This window comes from Gigantopelta aegis, chromosome 1, assembly GCF_016097555.1.
Source record: "Gigantopelta aegis isolate Gae_Host chromosome 1, Gae_host_genome, whole genome shotgun sequence".
In the NCBI taxonomy this organism is placed as follows: Eukaryota; Metazoa; Mollusca; class Gastropoda; order Neomphalida; family Peltospiridae; genus Gigantopelta; species Gigantopelta aegis.
This window is the reverse complement of record NC_054699.1, coordinates 34,185,689-34,206,617: the sequence shown is the minus strand read 5'-3', so window position 1 is coordinate 34,206,617 and position 20,929 is coordinate 34,185,689. Positions and strand designations below refer to the sequence as shown.

Genomic DNA, 20,929 nt, shown 5'->3' with positions numbered 1-20,929 from the left:
CTCAGTCTGAGGTTCTTGGGTCATAGGAACAAATCCAGTCAGTGAACCATGACTGGGGCGGGACGTATCCCAGTGGTAAAATGTTTGCTTGATATGCGGTCAGTCTAGGATCGATCCCCGTCAGTGGACACATTGGGCTATTTCTCATTCCAGCCAGTGCTCTACAGCTAGTGTAACAAAAGCTGTGGGATGTACTATCCTGTCTGTGGGATGGTGCATATAAAAGTTCCCTTGCTGTTAATCGAAAAGAGTAGTCCATGAAGTGGCGACAGTGGGTTTCCTCTCTCAATACATGTGTAGTCCTTAACCATATGTCTGATGCCGTATAACCGTAAATAAAATGTGTTGAGTGTGTCGTTAAATAAAACATTTCCTACCTTCCTTCCACCCCATTACTGGTATATCAATGGCCATGGTATGTGTTGTCCTGTTTGTTTAATGTGAATATAGTAGACCCCTTGATCCCTTAAAATGAGCTATATCAACAATTGTTATAGTGTGGGGTTGGGCGTAGATCAGTGGTAAAGTGTTTGCATTATGCATGGTTGGTATAGGATCGATCCCTGTCAGTGGCCCCATTGGGCTATTTTTTGTTCCAGTCAGTACACCACACCTGGTAAAACAAAAGTTATGGTATGTGCTGTCCTGTCTGTGGGATGGTACATATAAAATATACCTTGCTACTAATGGAAATATGTATCCGGTTTCCTCTCTAAGACTATAGTTTTTTCTTGTTCCAACCAGTGCACCACAACTGAACAAAGGCCGTCTTTGGGAAAGTGCATATAAAATATCCCTTGCTGTATTAAAAAAAATGTAGCAGGTTTCCTTTGATGATTATGAGTCAAAATTACCAAATGTTTGACATCCAATAGCCGATGATTAAGTAATTGATGTGGTCCAGTAGTGTTGTTAAACAAAACAAACTTTTTAAACTCTGACTATATGTGTATGTTAAAATTACCAAATGTTTGACATCCAATAGCTGATGATTAATAAGTCAATATGCTCTAGATTTGTTGTTACACAAAACAAACTAACTTTATGAGGCACGATCTAGCTCGGTCATTTTAGGTGCAAGGGTCATAGGTTTGGACAATTATTATTTTTCGACTCCACCCAGTACCTCATGACTGGTATACATGTGCTACAATATTTAGAGCAGTCACTAGAGAAACTTTTATTTCAGAACGAATGGATAATATACATATATGTAAGTGCATGCAATGTGTATTTTCTCTTTTGCAGTTTCCATGCCAACAAATGATATTCCTGAGGACATGCCTCCTCCCCCACCACCACCTCCCCAACCAGAAGCCGACCCAGTGAAACCAGTGGCGGTAGTAACTGCCTTGACCCAAGAGTCGACAAAACCAAACTTCATAATACAGAAGAAAAAGAAAGGTGAGAGTTATCCCCCCTTTTCCACTCACAATAGCTCACTAGATTAAATCACAGGCTGGCCTCGGTGGTGTCATGGTTAAACCATCAGACTTGAGGCTCAGTGTGGGCTGGACGTAGCCCAGTGATAAAGGCTGGCTTAATGTACTTTATGTCTGCATGGTATTGATCTCTGTCGGCGGCCCATTGGGCTATTTCTCATTCCAGTCAGGGCACCATGCCTGGTATATCAGAGGCCGTGGTATGTGCTATCATGTCTGTGGGATGATGTATATAAATGACCCCTTGCAATAATATCTAACTAATGTCCAATTTCAGTTACCAAAAATGAGTTTTGGATCACTTATTATATATATATATATTAATATAGACACACACCCTCATATATACTCACCTAAAATGTTTAGTGTATTTGTCCCCTGGCTCTGTCTTGCATTATGAATATTGTTGATAGTCATATTTAGCTAGGTGAAAGTTTAAAGCTTGTAGTTGTTTTAAACAATATTTATTCCGTCTTTTTATAACAGTGGGGTCGGTCAACATGCCAAAGCCTAGATTAAGGACCTTTTCACGCAAATTTAAAAACAAGTATATTTATATGTAGCAAGATGAATAATAATAATATGCACATAACTGATAGTAATAATATTAACAATAATAGATAATTAAATATTAACAATAATAGATAATTAAATATTAACAATAATAGATAAATAAATATTAACAATAATAGATAATTAAATATGAAAGGAAGCAGTTATGATATGAAATTTACTACGACTTAAGAAGCGACAGAAAATAGAAATGGAGAAATAGCGAGAGAAACATAAAACAGGTTGAAGGGAGAAAGAAAATAGATGGTCAGAGAAGTGAAGTGAGAACCAGTATTAAGTTTGAAAACATTTACTACCTGCAATAAAGTCATGTACCACTTTGAAAATGGCCTTATCACCTATATGGTTCACAGTGGCCCCAATGACATGTGGCTGAAGTCCACAAGTGTTCCCAAAGGGATTCCTTGGATACTCCAATGTAAAAAAATGTAAAAAATTAAAAGAAAATATAACTGTTGCAAAATTTAGTGGGCCCCCTAGGTCCACCCTTAGATCTGGCACTGGTTCAACCCAACCGAGTTAATAAAAACATACGAAGCACACATGTAATAACAAGTGTAATGATGTAATTTTGGGAAGCAACGTCATACCAGTCCTAGCTCAGGTTGTGCATGTGAAACATGACATCATTCCTCATCACCTAGGTGTGGTTGAAACAATTTGAGACAGTCTTTGTTATTACTAAAAAAAATAACAATAATATAGATAATAAAGAAATTATTACACTCGCGTGTGAATCGTACTGATTTTACAAAACTCCTGTCAGGATTTGTGTATTACCTTCGCTTTCGCAATACAAAAGTTTGTATAATAATGTCTATTTCTTACACACCCATTGGTGAGAACATTAAAATTTACTTACGAAGTTACATTGATTTTATGTTTTGTAGTATACTTTTCACCCACAGCTCCTTACACTGTGGTTTTACATAAATATATATAAATAATATTTTCATATACTTACCATTTGTGACACCTAATAGCCGATGTGTATTTTTGTGCTGGGGTGTCGTTAAACATTTCTTCCTTCCTTCATTTATATGTTATTTTTGATAACACATGTATAGTGTTAACACACATGTGAGATAACATTTTAAAGCCATACTGACATATAAGTTAGCCTGAAATTGACTTGTTTGTGACACAGAAGTTAATTATAAGCGCTAGGACCGTACAGTGTTCGAGATTAAAATTTTGGGGCAGTATCCCAGTTGGATACTAACATTTCAAAATCTGGTATCCCACCTGAGAATTTAGTATCCCTCTTAAATGAAATTCATAAATAACATCGTACAAACTTGGACGAAACTGTTCTCGTTCCCAGTGTATTGCTATGCCGCAATCGAAATCGTGGAATTTGTGAAACTAGCAATCAAACAGAATCTGCAGAAAGATTTACTGCATCTATTGTTGCGTAATAATGACATAAATTAATATTTAGTAGTAATCTATAAGTGTTTCTGACATTACTAATGATAAACCTACCTGTATCAATTTCATACATATTTGGAATCAATATCTTAAATAAAATTTGAAGGGAGGAAACATCCAACAAAAACAATAGCGACTTAGCGGTTCCCAGCCTATAGCTACCTCGCTATTGCTCCAGTGTAGCATCAGACTGGGTATGCGCTGGGGGAGATATTGTTACGGCATAGCATTAGACTGGATACAAGCTCGAAAATACTGTTACCTAACTTCAGTAAATGACCGACGTTCACTGGCTCAGCGAAAAATGAAAACGCAGGATTAGAAAACCCAACAACAATGTTACATTACATTAGTATCCTGGTGGGATACTGGCTTATTGAAGTCTGGTATCCAAAATTAAATTCTGGTATCCCCGGGATATTGGGATACCGTTAATCTCGAACACTGCCATACATAGGTTTTAGTTGGAAAAGGCATTTAAATTTGTTTTAAACCGTTTTCTGGAAATATATAAGAAACAGAATACTACATTCGTGTCCGTTAGATACCATGTATCTTACAACTCGTTGTTTAAAAATGTATCCAATTCACTTTCGCTCGTTGGATACGTTTTTAAACAACTCTTTATAAGATAAATGGTATCTAATGGCTACTCATGTTGTATTCTCTATTTATGTGCCTGTGTTAATTGACGTGAGTGCTGGAGACTCATTCACTATAGAGTTTTTGAACTGTTCATTATAACTTGGACCTAAAATTTATTAGCTGTCTATTTTTCTTTGCTGCACAGTTTATTTTTTACAGTGTCAAACAATATTAGGATAATTTGCATTCAGTGCATTGGGACGATTTGCATAATTTTTTATTGTTAACTGTATATGATATGATTTTATCACAGAATTTAGAATGAGTTCCAAAACCATCAGAATTTGTGTTAACCTTAATCATGGTATATCAAAGGCTGTGGTATGTGCTGCCCTATATGGGAAAAAGGGCCTAGCTACTGATCATGATAACACACACGTTCATTAAATTGAAGTTATGTTCTGTTTATATATTGCAGTAGTAATTGAAGTAAGATTAATAGTGGGACAAACTTTAACAAATTTCTAGTTTAGACTGTCATCCACAAGCTTTTAGTGCCTAGACTCAAATGTCTGACATTGTCATGGCAACACATACAAATTACATGTGTGTGAAGTCATTAAAAAAATGAGTGTAGACTCTAAAGTTTTATGAATATGGTCTCCTGCCATTAACGGTTTAAAAGCTACAGTTTAAATCTGTTTTACTGTATACTTTGCATTCCCAGTAACAAGTAAAAGTGTTTTGCCTACTCTTGTTTTGACTCTAGCATCATAAGTTGTATTTAAAAATACCTAGGCTAAATATTCCAAACTTTATAAGAGCCAGGATGACATTGTTAAATATAATTCATTACATGATGACATTTGTAATCGTTTTTGTATGTCACTCAGGGAAAATTCTCACAAATTACATCACTATTCTAGGGCTATTTTTAATTTTAGCCAAAAAGCAATTTTAGAATTTCCAGTAATTTTTATAAAATTGAAATAGCCTTTATTAGAAATGAAAACATACGTAAAGTCATGATCTATGACTACAACTAATCTCGTTTTAAATTTATTATAAAGTTAACCTTTATGTATGATGGGGCTCAGTGGTAAGGCACTCGTCTGACGTGTGGTTAGTCTGGGATCAATCCCCGTCAGTGGGCCCAGTGGGTTATTTATCATTCCAGTCAGTACATCACGACTGGTATATCAGAGGCCGTGGTATGTGATATCCTGTCTGTGGGATGGTACATATAAAAGATCCCTTGCTTCTAATAGAAAAATGTAGTGGGTTTATGTCAAAATAACCAAATGTTTGATATGCAATAGCTGATGGTTAAAGAATCAACGTGCTGTAGTGGTGTCGTTAAACAAAACAAAATTTAACTTTTAAGTATGACACACAGAATCTGCCTCAGTGGTGTAGTGCTTAAGCCATCATCTTCAAGGCTGGTAGGTACTGGGTTCACATCCCAATACTGGCTTCCACATTTTAACATCTCTATAGGGAGTTATAAGGCCACTACACCAACCTCTCTCTCTCACTGACAACTGACGACTAGCCCCTGTCATTGACAGACAGCCCAGATAGCTAAGGTCTGCCCAGGATAGCATGCTTGAACCTTAAACATAGAAAGACAAGGAGGCACATATTTTTCCCATTTCCCCATGCCCCATCTCCTGCAGTTCCAATACTTAAGACTTATAGTCCATCCCACAGGGAACGCCTTTTTTCATACTGTGTAATTTACTACAAGTTATTTATTTCTGAGCCGATTGTTTTCTAAATTGCAAACATAAATAGGGTGGTTTTTAAAATTATTTCCAAAACACTTTTACTTTTCTTGTTATGTCAAACCAAACTGAAATTATTTACAAAAAAAGTTTTTTTAGGAAAAATGGACGGACTATAGATGAAATGTTTACCACAAAGTGAAGAGAAAACAATAACTAAGTCGGTGAGAGTTGAGTTGCGTTCACATACCTGTGCCTAATCAAACCCTGCATATCAACAACCATGTTGTTACATGACTGTCACAGTGAAACCACTGTAAACCAGACCCTCTGTAAAGCAGAATTCCACAAAACCAAATGTCTTTAACAGTAACTTTTTAAATTTCAGTAATGAACCTCTCTAAAATGATACCTCCTAAAACCATATGTTTTTTAACTTGGTCCATGGGTGTCCAGTTTAGAGGGTTTTCTCTATACCTGTTTGTGTGTGCATGCATGTGTGTGTGCGTGCGTGCTTGTGTGTGTGCATGCATGTGTGTGTGCGTGCGTGCTTGTGTGCGTGCGTGCTTGTGTGTGTGTGTGTAATATTTACTGTGGTGCTTTTACTGTGGTGCTGTATCCCACATGTTCCAATAATTTTACAAATATTTCTAATAATAAAATTACCAAGAACTGAATCAGTCAGTGTACAAATACTTGACTGGTGAGATACTGCTTCTAGAAAGTATGATTTTGCTAAGCCCCGCCCCCTGCCTTAAGTGGGCCAATCAGATGGAGGTGTGAGTGAGGATTTCTCCATGTAAGTCTATGGCAACACTTAATGCTGCATGGTTGGCACACTTGCCACAACCTCTTTCTGTTAGTGTAGGAGAGGAAAGTGATACCTAGACTGGCTTGTCGGCACTTTTACTGTCATAATATGGGGCCATCCATAAAATATGTACATGCAGAGTGGGGATGGGGGGGGGGGGGGGCACTAGATATGAATAATGTACAGGAGGGAGAAGGACAGTGCATATAGAAAAGAAATTATTGACGTAAAATGAATGCAATCTTTTCAGCGTGGAAGATTGATGTAAACTCGTACATGAGGTGGGTGGGCATTAAGTACTTTATGGATGGCCATCTGTGTTTGTGGCAGACAGACAGACACAGATACATACAGACAGAGTTATTAGAAATGAATGTTACACCCCAGCACATTGTTTACTCAGTGACTGGTTTTGGTGTCTATAACATGGTATTTGTGACTTGGTTTACAGTAGTTTGAAAGAAGAAAAGAAAGGAATGTTTGTTTCATGCACCCCAAACCCAGTGTTTACAAAGTGGCTGTTTGGAGTGTATGTTTGTTTCATGCCCCCCAAACCCAGTGTTTACAAAGTGGCTGTTTGGAGTGTATGTTTGTTTCATTCCCCCCAAACCCAGTGTTTACAAAGTGGCTGTTTGGAGTGTATGTTTGTTTCATTCCCCCCAAACCCAGTGTTTACAAAGTGGCTGTTTGGAGTGTATGTTTGTTTCATTCCCCCCAAACCCAGTGTTTACAAAGTGGCTGTTTGGAGTGTATGTTTGTTTCATGCCCCCCAAACCCAGTGTTTACAAAGTGGCTGTTTGGAGTGTATGTTTGTTTCATTCCCCCCAAACCCAGTGTTTACAAAGTGGCTGTTTGGAGTGTATGTTTGTTTCATTCCCCCCAAACCCAGTGTTTACAAAGTGGCTGTTTGGAGTGTATGTTTGTTTCATGCCCCCCAAACCCAGTGTTTACAAAGTGGCTGTTTGGAGTGTATGTTTGTTTCATGCCCCCCAAACCCAGTGTTTACAAAGCGGCTGTTTGGAGTGTATGTTTGTTTCATTCTCCCCAAACCCAGTGTTTACAAAGCGGCTGTTTGGAGTGTATGTTTGTTTCATTCCCCCCAAACCCAGTATTTACAAAGCGGCTGTTTGGAGTGTATGTTTGTTTCATGCCCCCCAAACCCAGTGTTTACAAAGTGGCTGTTTGGAGTGTATGTTTGTTTCATTCTCCCCAAACCCAGTGTTTACAAAGTGGCTGTTTGGAGTGTATGTTTGTTTCATGCCCCCCAAACCCAGTGTTTACAAAGTGGCTATTTGGAGTGTATGTTTGTTTCATAACCCAGTGTTTACAAAGTGGCTGTTTGGAGTGTATGTTTGTTCATCCATGGTTGTTTGATGTTTATATAACATTGTTGTAGTAATTGTGACACATACTGTAGTCTGGATTATGATGAGAGAAGAAATGAAGGGAATATTTGGTTTGAAAACACAGCAGCTCACTGTTTAATCAGCACATTGATGTATTAATCATTTCCCATTGGATGTTAACCATTTAGTAATTTTGACAGTCATAGAGAAGGAAGGAAATGTTTTGTTTAACAACACACTCAACATGTTTTATTTACGGTTATATGACATCAGACATATGGTTAAGGACCACACAGATATTGAAGGAGAAAACCCGCTGTCGCTACTTCATGGACTACTCTTTTCAATTAGCAGCAAGGGATCTTTTATATGCACCATCCCATAGACAGGATAGCACATACCACTGCCTTTGATATACCAGTCATGGTGCACTGGCTGGAATGAGAAATAGCCCAATGGGCCCACCAATGGGGATCAATCCCACACTGACTGCGCATTAAGCGGGCACTTTACTACTGGGCTACGTCCCACCCCAAGGAGTAAGATTAACTAAACAGGCATTCTCAGAGTACTGCTAAGGCAATACAAAGTTTCAAGTGCAGTGGAGGGGGTCGGCCCCCAGGACCTTTATCAACTCAATAAACTAATTTATGGGAGATAGGTAACATATGAAGAGTTTCATTGTAAAACGTGATAAACGCCATATTAAAAACCAATGTGTGAACACCACTCAGACACTGTTCACATGTAGAGAAACACAAGTTCAAATTCAGTTTTCAGCAAAACGCGATATGATTGTCTGAGGATATATCACAGATTACAGAGAAACTGGAGTGGCATTGATGGTGGTTTGGAATAAAACGTTTTTAGGATTGGGTGTGTATAGTGGCGTTTATTGCGTTTTGCGATAAAACTCTTCATAGGTTCTATGATATTAGCTGTTTGATGATGTTTGCTGTTTGATGATGTTTGCACATGACATCATCATTGAAAAACCTTTCTGGTACTTATAGGATTAAATAAGGCACTTTAGAAGATGTTGGTAACCATTCCTTTTCTGTTTCTTAAAACTTCTACAGTTTTGTGACTTAAGGCAAGTCTGTGAGTTGCCGAAATACCCCTCGTCTATTTGTGGAGCATAGCTAGGATTCCCTTTCTCCTGTCGGTGTGTCTATGAATAATTAATTACGCTCTTCTTGGAGCACTACCTACACACAGGTACCGCTCCAGCTTCCTGGCTCAACTTCTCCATCTGTGATCCATTACTGCTGACTGTCTTGTTGTATAACAAACTCTACCACGCTCGGACACGGTTTATATCACTTCTACAATATTGAGGAATATTCTTTCTCTGTTGTGAAAAGTTCTTAAATCTCTGCTGGTTTTGTGTGTTTAAAGGTAGGTGTCTGAAGATGTTAAATGTGTTTTTTTTATACAAGGGTTTCATCTTTCTGTAAGGTTATGCTAAGGTTTATCCAACGGTGTTGTTGTGACGAAGAAGGTGGGTTGGTTGCTTTTGTCTTGTGTTCTGTGATTGGCTGTTTTGTTCACGAGGTTGGGTGGTGGTATCACATATCTTGTCTGGTATATTGAGGGAAGGGGTGGATATAGGGTGGGGGCTGGTTGATTTTCCAGCTGCATAGAACATGTGATTGTTCTGTTTATCATTTGTTTGGCAATATATTAATATTTTGACATTGTAATTCAGATGTTATAGAGCATACAGGCATCCGACGTTGCCAACATCCATAGGAGCCAGTAGTACATTAATTCAATTAAGCATTGTCTGTTATTTCTTTTATGTTCCAATTGGGTATGAACAACAAAAAAAAGTGAATTGGCGAACTGGTCTCACATAATTTTGCGGATAATTTTTTTTATTTACCCAGATACCCATTAAAAGTTCATATTTTATTTTGAATAATTTATTTGGTTAAAACCATAATGCTCAGTAAGACATATCAGTATAAAATGACATCATCAGATATGACATTACCTGACGACGTAATTTTACATTCATCAAGAAATGAACAAACTCCCTTTGCTACGTCTGGACCAATGGGATGACATCAATGTTGTAATGAACGTAATGGAAATTTAATTATCTTTCATTGTGTGTTTGGGTTATTATTTTCAGTATTAGAGTGACCAATTAATGCCCCTTCCTCCCAACCCCACAATTTTGATGCTTGTACAGTGTGTGGAGTAATCAAATAAATGTTTTTTTTTCTGCTTGCATTTACTCTTATAGATCCAGATTTACAACCAGAAAACGTCATCACTGTACCAAGTTTCAGGGATGTGAGAGCTAGGCGGAAACGCGTAAATGCGCTTTTCCATTTCATCTAAAATAACAAAAATATGATGTTCAATACTGTTGACCACACAAGGTTCATTTGCATGTTTTCATAGTTTCAAGTTTATGATGTGTCCCTTATAAGTTATAACCAGTTTAGATTTGTTAGCATTGAATGTAATTTTTGGCAGTTCCAGGTGTTGCAAACAACAATTTTCCTTCAGGGGCCCTTGAGCGGCCCCTGGACCCATGCCACAGTAAGCTTTTTTGTTTCAGCCGCTCTCACATCCCTGAAGTTTCCAATGTGAAATATGTAATTTTTAACCTACATTTTTTAAACCTAAAATTATAAGAAAACAACTAATGTGTCACTCTTGATGTGTGTAATATTTTAGGGGACATCTTAGTTAGTCTAATTACCCAAATAAAATTTAAAGAAGAACTTATTTAATATATATATTTTTTTAAATTTTTAAATCCTACGATGACGACCCTTGGCGTCATTGTTTATGACAATTATGAAGTTTATTTTCACTTTCAATCGATGACAAGTAATCTCATCCGTCATCTACTACTTCAAAGTGTGTATCATCGATTGGTTTTGGTGAATATATCCTTTACAATCTTCAACTTTCATTAAATAATAATGTCCAACATGATTTGAAAGAAATATTTTATAAATACATGTAGCATGAAATCGAACCCATGTGGGCGTTACGTCATCAATAATGTTTACACAAATTTTGATAGTTTTTTATTTTATTTTCGATATTGCAATAACAACTTAAATACAAATACCGGTCAACAAAATACACTGGACTTGTTTGATTGTTACTCTACTATGTTCTACCATTCAAAGAATCAAGAAAGATAACTCCTGTAAATTTTGACAGCTGTGTTTAGAAAGGTTGGTCGTGTCTTGACTAGTCGAGAATGGGTTTTTACATTAGTGGTGCGCGTCTCAACTACAGAGAATGGGAGGAAAAGAGTTAACCAATAAAGTGATGTAATAGCCTAGTCGGAGATTAAATAAAGAACTGGGCGTGTTTTAAAGCAACTATTCCATTGTTTTTCTTGCCCACTCATTAGAGCAAGTGTTAACATTATCATATTATTATGTTAAATTCCTAATAGTTGCTGATTAAAACAATGTGCCAGGGAGTTTCAACACAAAATTTTGATTTAATGTCTGGGTTTTTTTCTCTATTACTCTAGACCGTTTTATTATTTCCATGGATATTTAATTTTTTTTTACCCCCATCCCAAACAATACCCGAACAATGGTACATCAAAGGTCTTGGTTGGTGTATGTTGTCCTGTTGGTGGAGAAGTGCATGCATATATAAGTGATACTGCACAATGTTCGAAATAAGCACTTGTCCGTTTGTCCTGACAAGTGAAAGTCTATTCGGACAAGCAAAATATGCTTTGGTGGTTGTCCAGTGGACAAGTAGAAATTTTCAGTGCAGTTTTATTTTGATCAATCAAAAACATCATCCTGGTACTTAAATAAAACAATCATTTATTTGCACAAGTGAAAATATTGGTGGACAGGTAGATTTCTAGATGTATTTGTCCGGTGGACTAGTGAAAATATTGGTGGACAGGTAGATTTCTAGATGTATTTGTCCGGTGGACTAGTGAAAATATTGGTGGACAGGTAGATTTCTAGATGTATTTGTCTGGTGGACTAGTGAAAATATTGGTGGACAGGTAGATTTCTAGATGTATTTGTCTGGTGGACTAGTGAAAATATTGGTGGACAGGTAGATTTCTAGATGTATTTGTCCGGTGGACTAGTGAAAATATTGGTGGACAGGTAGATTTCTAGATGTATTTGTCCGGTGACTAGTGAAAATATTGGTGGACAGGTAGATTTCTAGATGTATTTGTCCGGTGGACAAGTGAAAATATTGGTGGACAGGTAGATTTCTAGATGTATTTGTCCGGTGGACTAGTGAAAATATTGGTGGACAGGTAGATTTCTAGATGTATTTGTCCGGTGGACTAGTGAAAATATTGGTGGACAGGTAGATTTCTAGATGTATTTGTCCGGTGGACTAGTGAAAAATTTCTATCTCTGCTGCATTACTCTAACATGAGTGGGCCTAGCCTATTTGGCAGGAGCATGTTTCATTTCTCTCTCTCTCTTTCTTGAACATGTGACTGTTGAAAATACCATATGTTAGACACTAATAGCCATGCTTACAAACGTGTTGATGGTACGTTAAACAAATATTCCTTTCCCCTTCCCTTCCTTTTTTTAAGTTAACTATCAACTATAACTAAACTATGATGACTTTTCCAATCAAGTCAACAGATTTGATTGGTAGATTTTCAGATGAATGATGTTTCATGAGATTTAATTGGTCAGTTAAGTAGGAAATGAGTCATGAAGTAATTGCTTGGTGAGGCATGTGGGATGGAACATACCTGCTGGTTTACCGTTAATGATTGACAGTAGTCCCTGTTCCTGTATTTTTAAAACACATCTGAAGTATATTTATGGTTTTTGGGTTGTTTTTTACCAATATATATATATATAGATAAAATGTACTAAAGTGCATATAAACATTCCACGTATGGAACTGGATGCAAAACATATATACAAACAAGACACAAACAGACATCATACTATTCTATTGACTAAATAAGGACTAATTATTGGCAGTACATGTGTAATCATTATATACATATGTACTGTAAATCCCTAAACACTGGACCCTTCTGAAAACCAGAAGTCCTTCAATTAATACTCAATGTTTTTCAAAGTCTCTTTTTTAAATATCAGTTCAGAACAGAAACTCTTAAACCAGATAATCCTTAAAACCAGACTTTTTACTTGATCCTGTTTGTGAACTCTTTAGAGGGGTTTCAATGTACAAATATATATAGAGAATAACAGGTTAATGATGTAGAATATTGGCTTTATCCTCTGGAGGTAAGAATGGTGATCTTTGGAATTCCCCTTCCATCGTAAATAGAATGTAGCCTAAATCCTATATCATTAACCCATTAATAAAACTCTTGGGTGAGATTTAGCTAAATCAGTAGTGAGCTCACCTAATTGGGTTCTCACCTAATCCAGTCATGCAGTGAACCCTTTTTCTGAGTGGGATATTTTCACGTTCCAACCAGTGCTCCACGAGTGATATATCAAAGGCTGTGGTATGTGTATCTATACAGCTGACTATTTCTCAGCTGTGATTGGCCGGCCAGGTGATGACATGGTCTCTCGGTGCTGGTCTCTTGGTGTCTATCTGGAGGCAGGCTGGTGCTATAGAGTTCTCATCATCTCTCTGATGTCTGTGTTAATGGGGCGGAGAGTTTCCTCAGGTCATGCCAGGAGCTTGTCTGGTATAACCCTTAAAATTGTCTTGCCTTTGAATACACATACACCCCCAAGTGATTCGCTTTTATTCATTTACCACTAGGTATTTTTAGCTAGAGGTGATGGGATCTAGTTTGTGTGAGCTGCTTGGTCTGTAAGATTGATCCTCCTTGGTATACCCATAGGCAGGGCTTCTAGATTATGGTAGCTCCACTCCCATGGCTAGTGATATTCAATGTTGGGCTAGTACATAACTATTATTGCATTGCCTGACAGCTAGTGAAAAACATTTGTCAAATGTAGTTAAATCTATTTTGTAAATATTAAATCCTGCCCCACCCCAACTCCACAATGTTAGTGTCTTTAAGCTCTATATCTTCCTTTTTAGGTGACATATCTGATTATTACTATTATTTAGTTAAATTGTATTAACTTAAAAGTAAAGTAGGGCTAGTGAATTTTTAATTCTGGCTAGTAACTTTTTAAAATCACTGATCCCATGGCTAGTGGATTTTATAAACATTCTAGAACCCCTGCCATGGGGTTTTCACAGTCTCAGCCAGTACTTCATGATTGGTATATGCTGTCCTGTTTGGGAAATTGCAATGGGGAAAAATATAGCAGGTTTCCTTTGAGAACTCCGTGTCAGAATTACTAAATGTTTGACATTCAATAATTATTGATTAACTATTTTTTCTGTCCCGGGTCAGGGCCCTGGCTATCCAGAGATCGGACTGTGATGGACATGCCTGAAACCCTAGTGGTGTATGATAAAACAGTTCAATGTCAAGATTAACCAATCAATGTGCTCTCATTTCATTAAACAAAACAAACTTTCACTGTTGTCGCAAAATTGTTAGATGGAAATAAATCAGTTTGAATTAAGCAGTGACCTGTATTAAGAGAGACAGAGACAGAGAGAGACAGAGAGACAGACCTCGCATTCATACATACTGGCCCTTCCAGTTACCGGCATATTCTAATGCCTATGATGTGGTTGCATACTCGCCTAGCTAGCACTATTTCAGGACCATGATCTTCTGTTTGCCTTGATTTTGTACATGTGAAGAGTGCATGTATACCTGTGCTATCTGGTGACATTTTAGCAGAGATTTGACTACATGTTATGAATGTTTACTACCTGGCTATTTTTAAACTTAATGAACCATGCGTACAGGTTATATTGAGCATCCTGTGATGTTAAGCTGTGTATATTAGGTTAATGAGGAAATACTACGCAGATGTGGCTTGGTGCCTCTGCTGTGTGGTACCTAACTTATTGCACTGGCCAACCATGTGGTACATAACTTATCTCCACAGCTGCCAAGATCGCATTACTGTTAGGCATGATCTACTGAAATGTGGTCATCCGCAGCATGTTTTCTTTACTCAGGACTTATTCATACATGTATAAAACAAACCTACATGTTACAGTACCTTAGGTAGCTCCCTCTTTTACTATTTAGGTGGACCGTTCAAAAATGCGCCTAATTTCCTTCACAAAAATGTGCACCATTTCCCTCTGGACTCATCCTACACTGTGCAGGCGGTCCCTTCTTCACCCACCCGACATCTGCGCCCAGGACAGGCGTGCGCTACAACAGCTTGCTCTGAATGTGCACGTTAAATTGTCTGACCTGACCTGACATGTTACAGTACTGAACTTATGGTACTTTATACTTTATACATGTATGTTAAAAAAACAAAATCAAACATACATAAAATTACTGAATTTCTGGAAATATTTACTTTATACCTATTCAAAACAAACCTACATGTAGATATTCCCGCATTTCTTCTAATTCTTTCATTGTATTTAATAAATGAATGAATCAATGAATGTTTAACGACACCCCAGCATGAATTGGGTGTCACACTATAGTAAGTCCAAAACATTACGTGTTCACTGTATTATGTTATATTTAGTGACACTGAGAAATTATTATGTATCCTGAACATTTTATTATGTTTACTTACGGTAATGATTAAATATCCATCTTCAGTATGTGTATTGTTATAGATACATTGTCATCATCATCATTATTGTGATCATTATCAATACTCTATCATCTTGAGCAATTAAAAGTTAACACAAGGAAAATAACAGCTACATACAGGTACATGTATATGAGAGAGTGTAGATTTTAAACATTTTCATTAAGTGTTTTTAGAAAGGTTTGTTTCCATCTGAATAGCCTACAATGCATGGTATAGTATGTAGTACATGTATTATGAATTATGAGTGGGTTCGGCTTTTCCCATAGCCTACAATGTATGGTATAGTATGTAGTACAAGTATTATGAATTATGAGTGGGTTCGGCTTTTCCCATAGCCTACAATGTATGGTATAGTATGTAGTACAAGTATTATGAATTATGAGTGGGTTCGGCTTTTCCCATAGCCTACAATGTATGGTATAGTATGTAGTACAAGTATTATGAATTATGAGTGGGTTCGGCTTTTCCCATAGCCTACAATGTATGGTATAGTATGTAGTACATGTATTATGAATTATGAGTGGGTTCGGCTTTTCCCATAGCCTACAATGTATGGTATAGTATGTAGTACAAGTATTATGAATTATGAGTGGGTTCGGCTTTTCCCATAGCCTACAATGTATGGTATAGTATGTAGTACATGTATTATGAATTATGAGTGGGTTCGGCTTTTCCCATGTTTCAAACAGGGGGCGGGACGGAGCTCAGTGGTACAGCGCTGACCTGATGTGCAATTGATCTCGGATCGATTCCTGTCGGTGGGCACTTTGAGCTATTTCTTGTTCTAGCCAGTGTTCTACAGCTGAGGTAATAGAGGCTGTGGTATGTACTATCCTGTCTGTGGGATGGTGCATATAAAAGATCCCTTGCTGCTAATTGAAAAGAGTAGCCCATGAAGTGGCGACAGCAAGTTTCCTCTCTCAATATCTGTGTGGTCCTTACCCATATGTCCGACGCTATATATCCATAAATAAAATGTGTTGAGTGCATCGTTACATAAAACACTTCCATCCTTCCTTCGTTTAAGCAACACTATTTGCTGGCATCCTGAATTAGATTTAACTTTAAAACCCATATGGACCAAATCATGTATACATGTGTATACAGGTACATGTGTATATAGAGGTTATTACCAGTGTGTTTTGGTATCATCAATATCATATTTCAGAAGAAAAAAATTTGTATTATTCGAGCGTCTGGCGAGCATAATTCATTATTTTTATTCCTTATATATGATATTGATGATACCGAAACTTATGAGGGTAATAATCTCTTTATCATGTAATCCCAAGCTTAATACAACATGTTTTGTTAATCTCTACATGCAAGTTTAATTCCAGTCAGCCAATACTCGATTTTCAAATGACATGAATATGTGACGTCATGTCTTTTTGAATGCAAATGACGTCAACTGATCATGAATATCCTTACATAAAAATAAACTAGTGCTTGACATTTTCATTTTCAGAATGCTAGACACCTTTCAGTGTAAAACTGGTGTTGAACCTTTTGATTTAATGACTATGAATGTATGCGTCAGTTCTGGAGTATCATCTTAGTACGTTTGCTGACATGTCAATAAACGTAGTGCTGTGACCTGATTAATTTACATGTAATTTGCATGTAATTTACAAAGTTATCAAATTCTGAAATGTTTGTGATTGAAAAATATTGCTTACTTTTATTATATTGGATATGCTACCTACTGTATAGTAAATATGTATATACAGTGAAATGACCACTCTGGTTTTTAAGACCGCCCCTCTGTAGAGAACAATATTTTAAAGACTGGAATATTTCCTTATCATTTTATAGTAAAAATACTCCAGTATTAAGACCACTCTGCTATTACAGATTACAACCAGTAAAGTCGGACCAAATGGTTGATTTCAGTATAATTTGACCCCACAAATGTGACCACAGCATTTGCCTGTCATGTGACAGTAGCGACAATCAATAAATAATGTAGTAAAATATTGTCTCACCATGGTGTTAAAGTTAATCATGTGTGTTCCTTAAAAAAGTAATTAAATATTCTTAGGCTTATTTACCTGAAAAGACAAAATATTTATTTACCTGGAAAGACAAAGGAATTATTTTCGTTCAAGCAAACAACTGGTCGACAAATTACTCATAGCACATCATGGTTATTTTTTGGACAAGAATGTTGAAAAGTAGCAGTTAGACTAATATGTTGGTATATGGAAGCAAATGACATTCCATTCTAGTACGGTACTTTATTTTGCAGCAATTAGCTGCAGTCGGTTATGTGAGCCAGAAGTCACGTGTTTGTATTTGGGGCAGGGGACACCATAAAACGTCAGAAGGGTGTCATTTATCCAGAGAGTTGATATAATTTCTTTTGTGTAACAGTAAAACAAAATAATGGCCCACTGCTGTTTGTTTTGTTTAATGGCACCATTAGAGCACATTGATTTATTAATCATCGACTATTGAATGTCAAACATCTGGTAATTCTAACATATAGTCTTAGAGAGGATACCTGATAAATTTTTTCATTAGTAGCTAGGGATCTTTGACATGCACCATCCCACAGACAGGATAGTACATACCACAGGCTTTGATATACCAGTCGAGATATAGCCTAATGGGCCCACCAATGGAGCACTGCTCACAAGTGCTAGTAACTGAATGTAGACTCGACACTTGATTAGTTTTGCAATTCAGTGTAAATGACATACACTGGCATCACTTGTCGCTTTTATCAATTGAGACATTGTTGACGACATTCGGGAAGGAGAATGGGATGTAAAATATAAAATTAATATTCACAAAACATCCATCATGTTGGATATTGGTAATTCAGTATTAGGACCACCCCACTATTACAACCAATTTTAATAAGGCCTGCCTATGGTCGCAGTAACGGAGTTCCACTGTATATTGAATTGAGTGTACATATACATGCATTAATTATATTGTCCAATTTATAAGAAAGATTTTAGTGTTAAATAAATCTTGTGACAAATGAGGCATATTTCAAATGTGATATAAACTTGATATTCACTGGTACAAAGTATATTATGTACAGGGATCATGCGACCGGGCGAAGTGAGCCCAAACTTCGCTCTGACCAGCCTGACTTCACTGTGCCATTCAGCTTAAGGCGAAATCTGTGTCGAAATCTGTGTCGCCTTTTTAAAAAATAGTCATCACATGCAATGTACACATCATGGATGAATGGTGAAGAACTTGAGGAACACCTATTCATAGATAATAATTAAGTGTGAAGTGTCTGAGACTTTGAAGATAGACGGGCGCCACAAAATCATGCGACAGCCTCACAGATACTGGTAGACTGTCTATCTCAGACACCACCAGTGTCTGGCACTAATAATTGACCTAAATGTGCTACTGAATGTTGAAGCGTATTGTCAGGCGAATGTGCTGAAAATTGCACAAGGGTGGGGATCTAGACCATGGCGAATGAATTCTTTTTAGGGAGTTTGGGTCATGTTCCACTGGAAAATACATTGAAAAGAAATTATTTCGTTTGGAGCAGCAGACCTCGACGTGAAAAAAAAATGTGGGGAGTAATTAACTATCTTTAATTAGACTTTGTCATAATGAATAAATTCAACATACAAAACAGATGTCGAAATTATAAAATAATGCAAGCAAACCTGTCCTAGCGGATTCATAATAAAAGGTATCCTGTCCTACACACCCAGCGGTCACCTAAACTGGATCCCCAAGTCGCTAAAGTGCCTGTGTTAAATTCAATAAAGATTTGTTTTATTTTAAACAAGTGATAAGGTGCATCAGATAAGCAATTTTCACACCTTCACGGATACTAGTACCCATTCAGTGTGACAACTTCACAGTGTATCAATTAAAAAACTTGACTGTGGTCCACATTTAATTGCCTCTGGGTAATCTAAGCTTGACCGTGGTAGATTAACCTACTAGGACAATACTCTGCATGGAGCAGTTATTAAACGAAATGAGAAGACAAATTTGTGAGAGCATGAATTATAAACGGTTAAATTAGTGCTGTTCAATTAAATTTCATTATTTCTAAGGTGTGGAAAGGTGATTTAAAAAAACGACAACTATAGAGCACATATCCATCAATTAGCAGTACAGACGGTAAAAAGAAAAATAATAATAATAATTGCACCTGTATTCAGATAACTTCATTTTGCATATTTTATTTTTTGGATTAAAAATTCAAGTCTCCCTACTGTTAAAAACTTCACCCTCTAAAGTTTGAGCGAGAAATGACTTCGCTCTATGATTTTGACCTCGCAATGAGGCCTGTATGTAGTGTATCTAACTATATGTGTTTTATTTTTTATTTTTCAGAAAAAACCAGTCTTCCATTCAATATGGACATGGATATTCCTGCTGATATTGGTGAGTTTACTGAAAAGGCACCAACCAAGTGCAGCTATTTGCTATCACATGTGTGCAGTTACAATAAAACAAACAATAATGTACCCCACCTTTGTATACAATGTTTGTGCTATTTATTGTCTACCAGAATACATTTAGTTACACAAAATCAATTAAATGTATTATTATATGATTTTTTTTCTCATCATTTTTACTGCTACAAATTTGAATGATGCATTTTCAATGCAATTCAGTATATGCACTACAGTAAAAGACACCTTTATGCTGCTATAGAATGGATTAACCCATTTAACAGTAGTGAGTTTCTTTATGCTGCTATAGAATGGATTAACCCATTTAACAGTAGTGAGTTTCTTCTTTAACAATCTGGGCAAGGGGTCACAGTTAAGTTTGTTGCTATTTTATGTATACATGTGTAACAGTAATGCTGCTATAGAATGGATTAACCCATCAATGTGTAACAGAAAAATCAACCTCCACTGAGGGGATTTGAACCACAGACTCTAAGTGCGAGAGTCCAGCGCCCTACCAACTGAGCTAATAGGGAAATTCCCACTAGCTACTGCCAGTAGGAACATTTTATACCAACACTACTACACATGTATAAGGTGTCATTGTATACCATACATTTATTGGTCATTTTCATGATTAAACGATTAATGTGTGGAGGCATTTTAATTGTGTTTGTATATGTGTGTGTGGTTGTATGTGTGTGTTTGTGTGTGCGTGTATGTGTGTATGTGTGTAAATTGAGTGTGTGTTGTGTGTGTATGTGTGTGTGTAATGTGTACATGTACTTGTGTGAGGTGTGTACGTGTACTTGTGTGAGGTGTTCATGTGTACTTGTGTGAGGTGTGTACGTGTACTTGTGTGAGGTGTGTACGTGTACTTGTGTGAGGTGTGTACGTGTACTTGTGTGAGGTGTGTACGTGTACTTGTGTGAGGTGTGTACATGTACTTGTGTGAGGTGTTTACGTGTACTTGTGTGAGGTGTGTACATGTACTTGTGTGAGGT

The 20,929-nt window shown here is 36.9% G+C and overlaps 1 protein-coding gene across 2 annotated transcripts in view; it reads left to right on the top strand.

Annotated features, from left to right (window-relative positions):
- The window catches only part of LOC121374084 (unconventional myosin-XVI-like), a 181,963-nt gene that overhangs the window by 129,822 nt on the left and 31,212 nt on the right, over positions 1 to 20,929 (top strand). For both annotated transcript variants that reach the window (XM_041501004.1, XM_041501012.1), the window contains 2 exons: positions 1,249 to 1,404; positions 19,864 to 19,914. In XM_041501004.1, the coding sequence (XP_041356938.1) occupies positions 1,249 to 1,404; positions 19,864 to 19,914 (207 nt within the window). The remainder of the gene's footprint in view (positions 1 to 1,248; positions 1,405 to 19,863; positions 19,915 to 20,929) is intronic.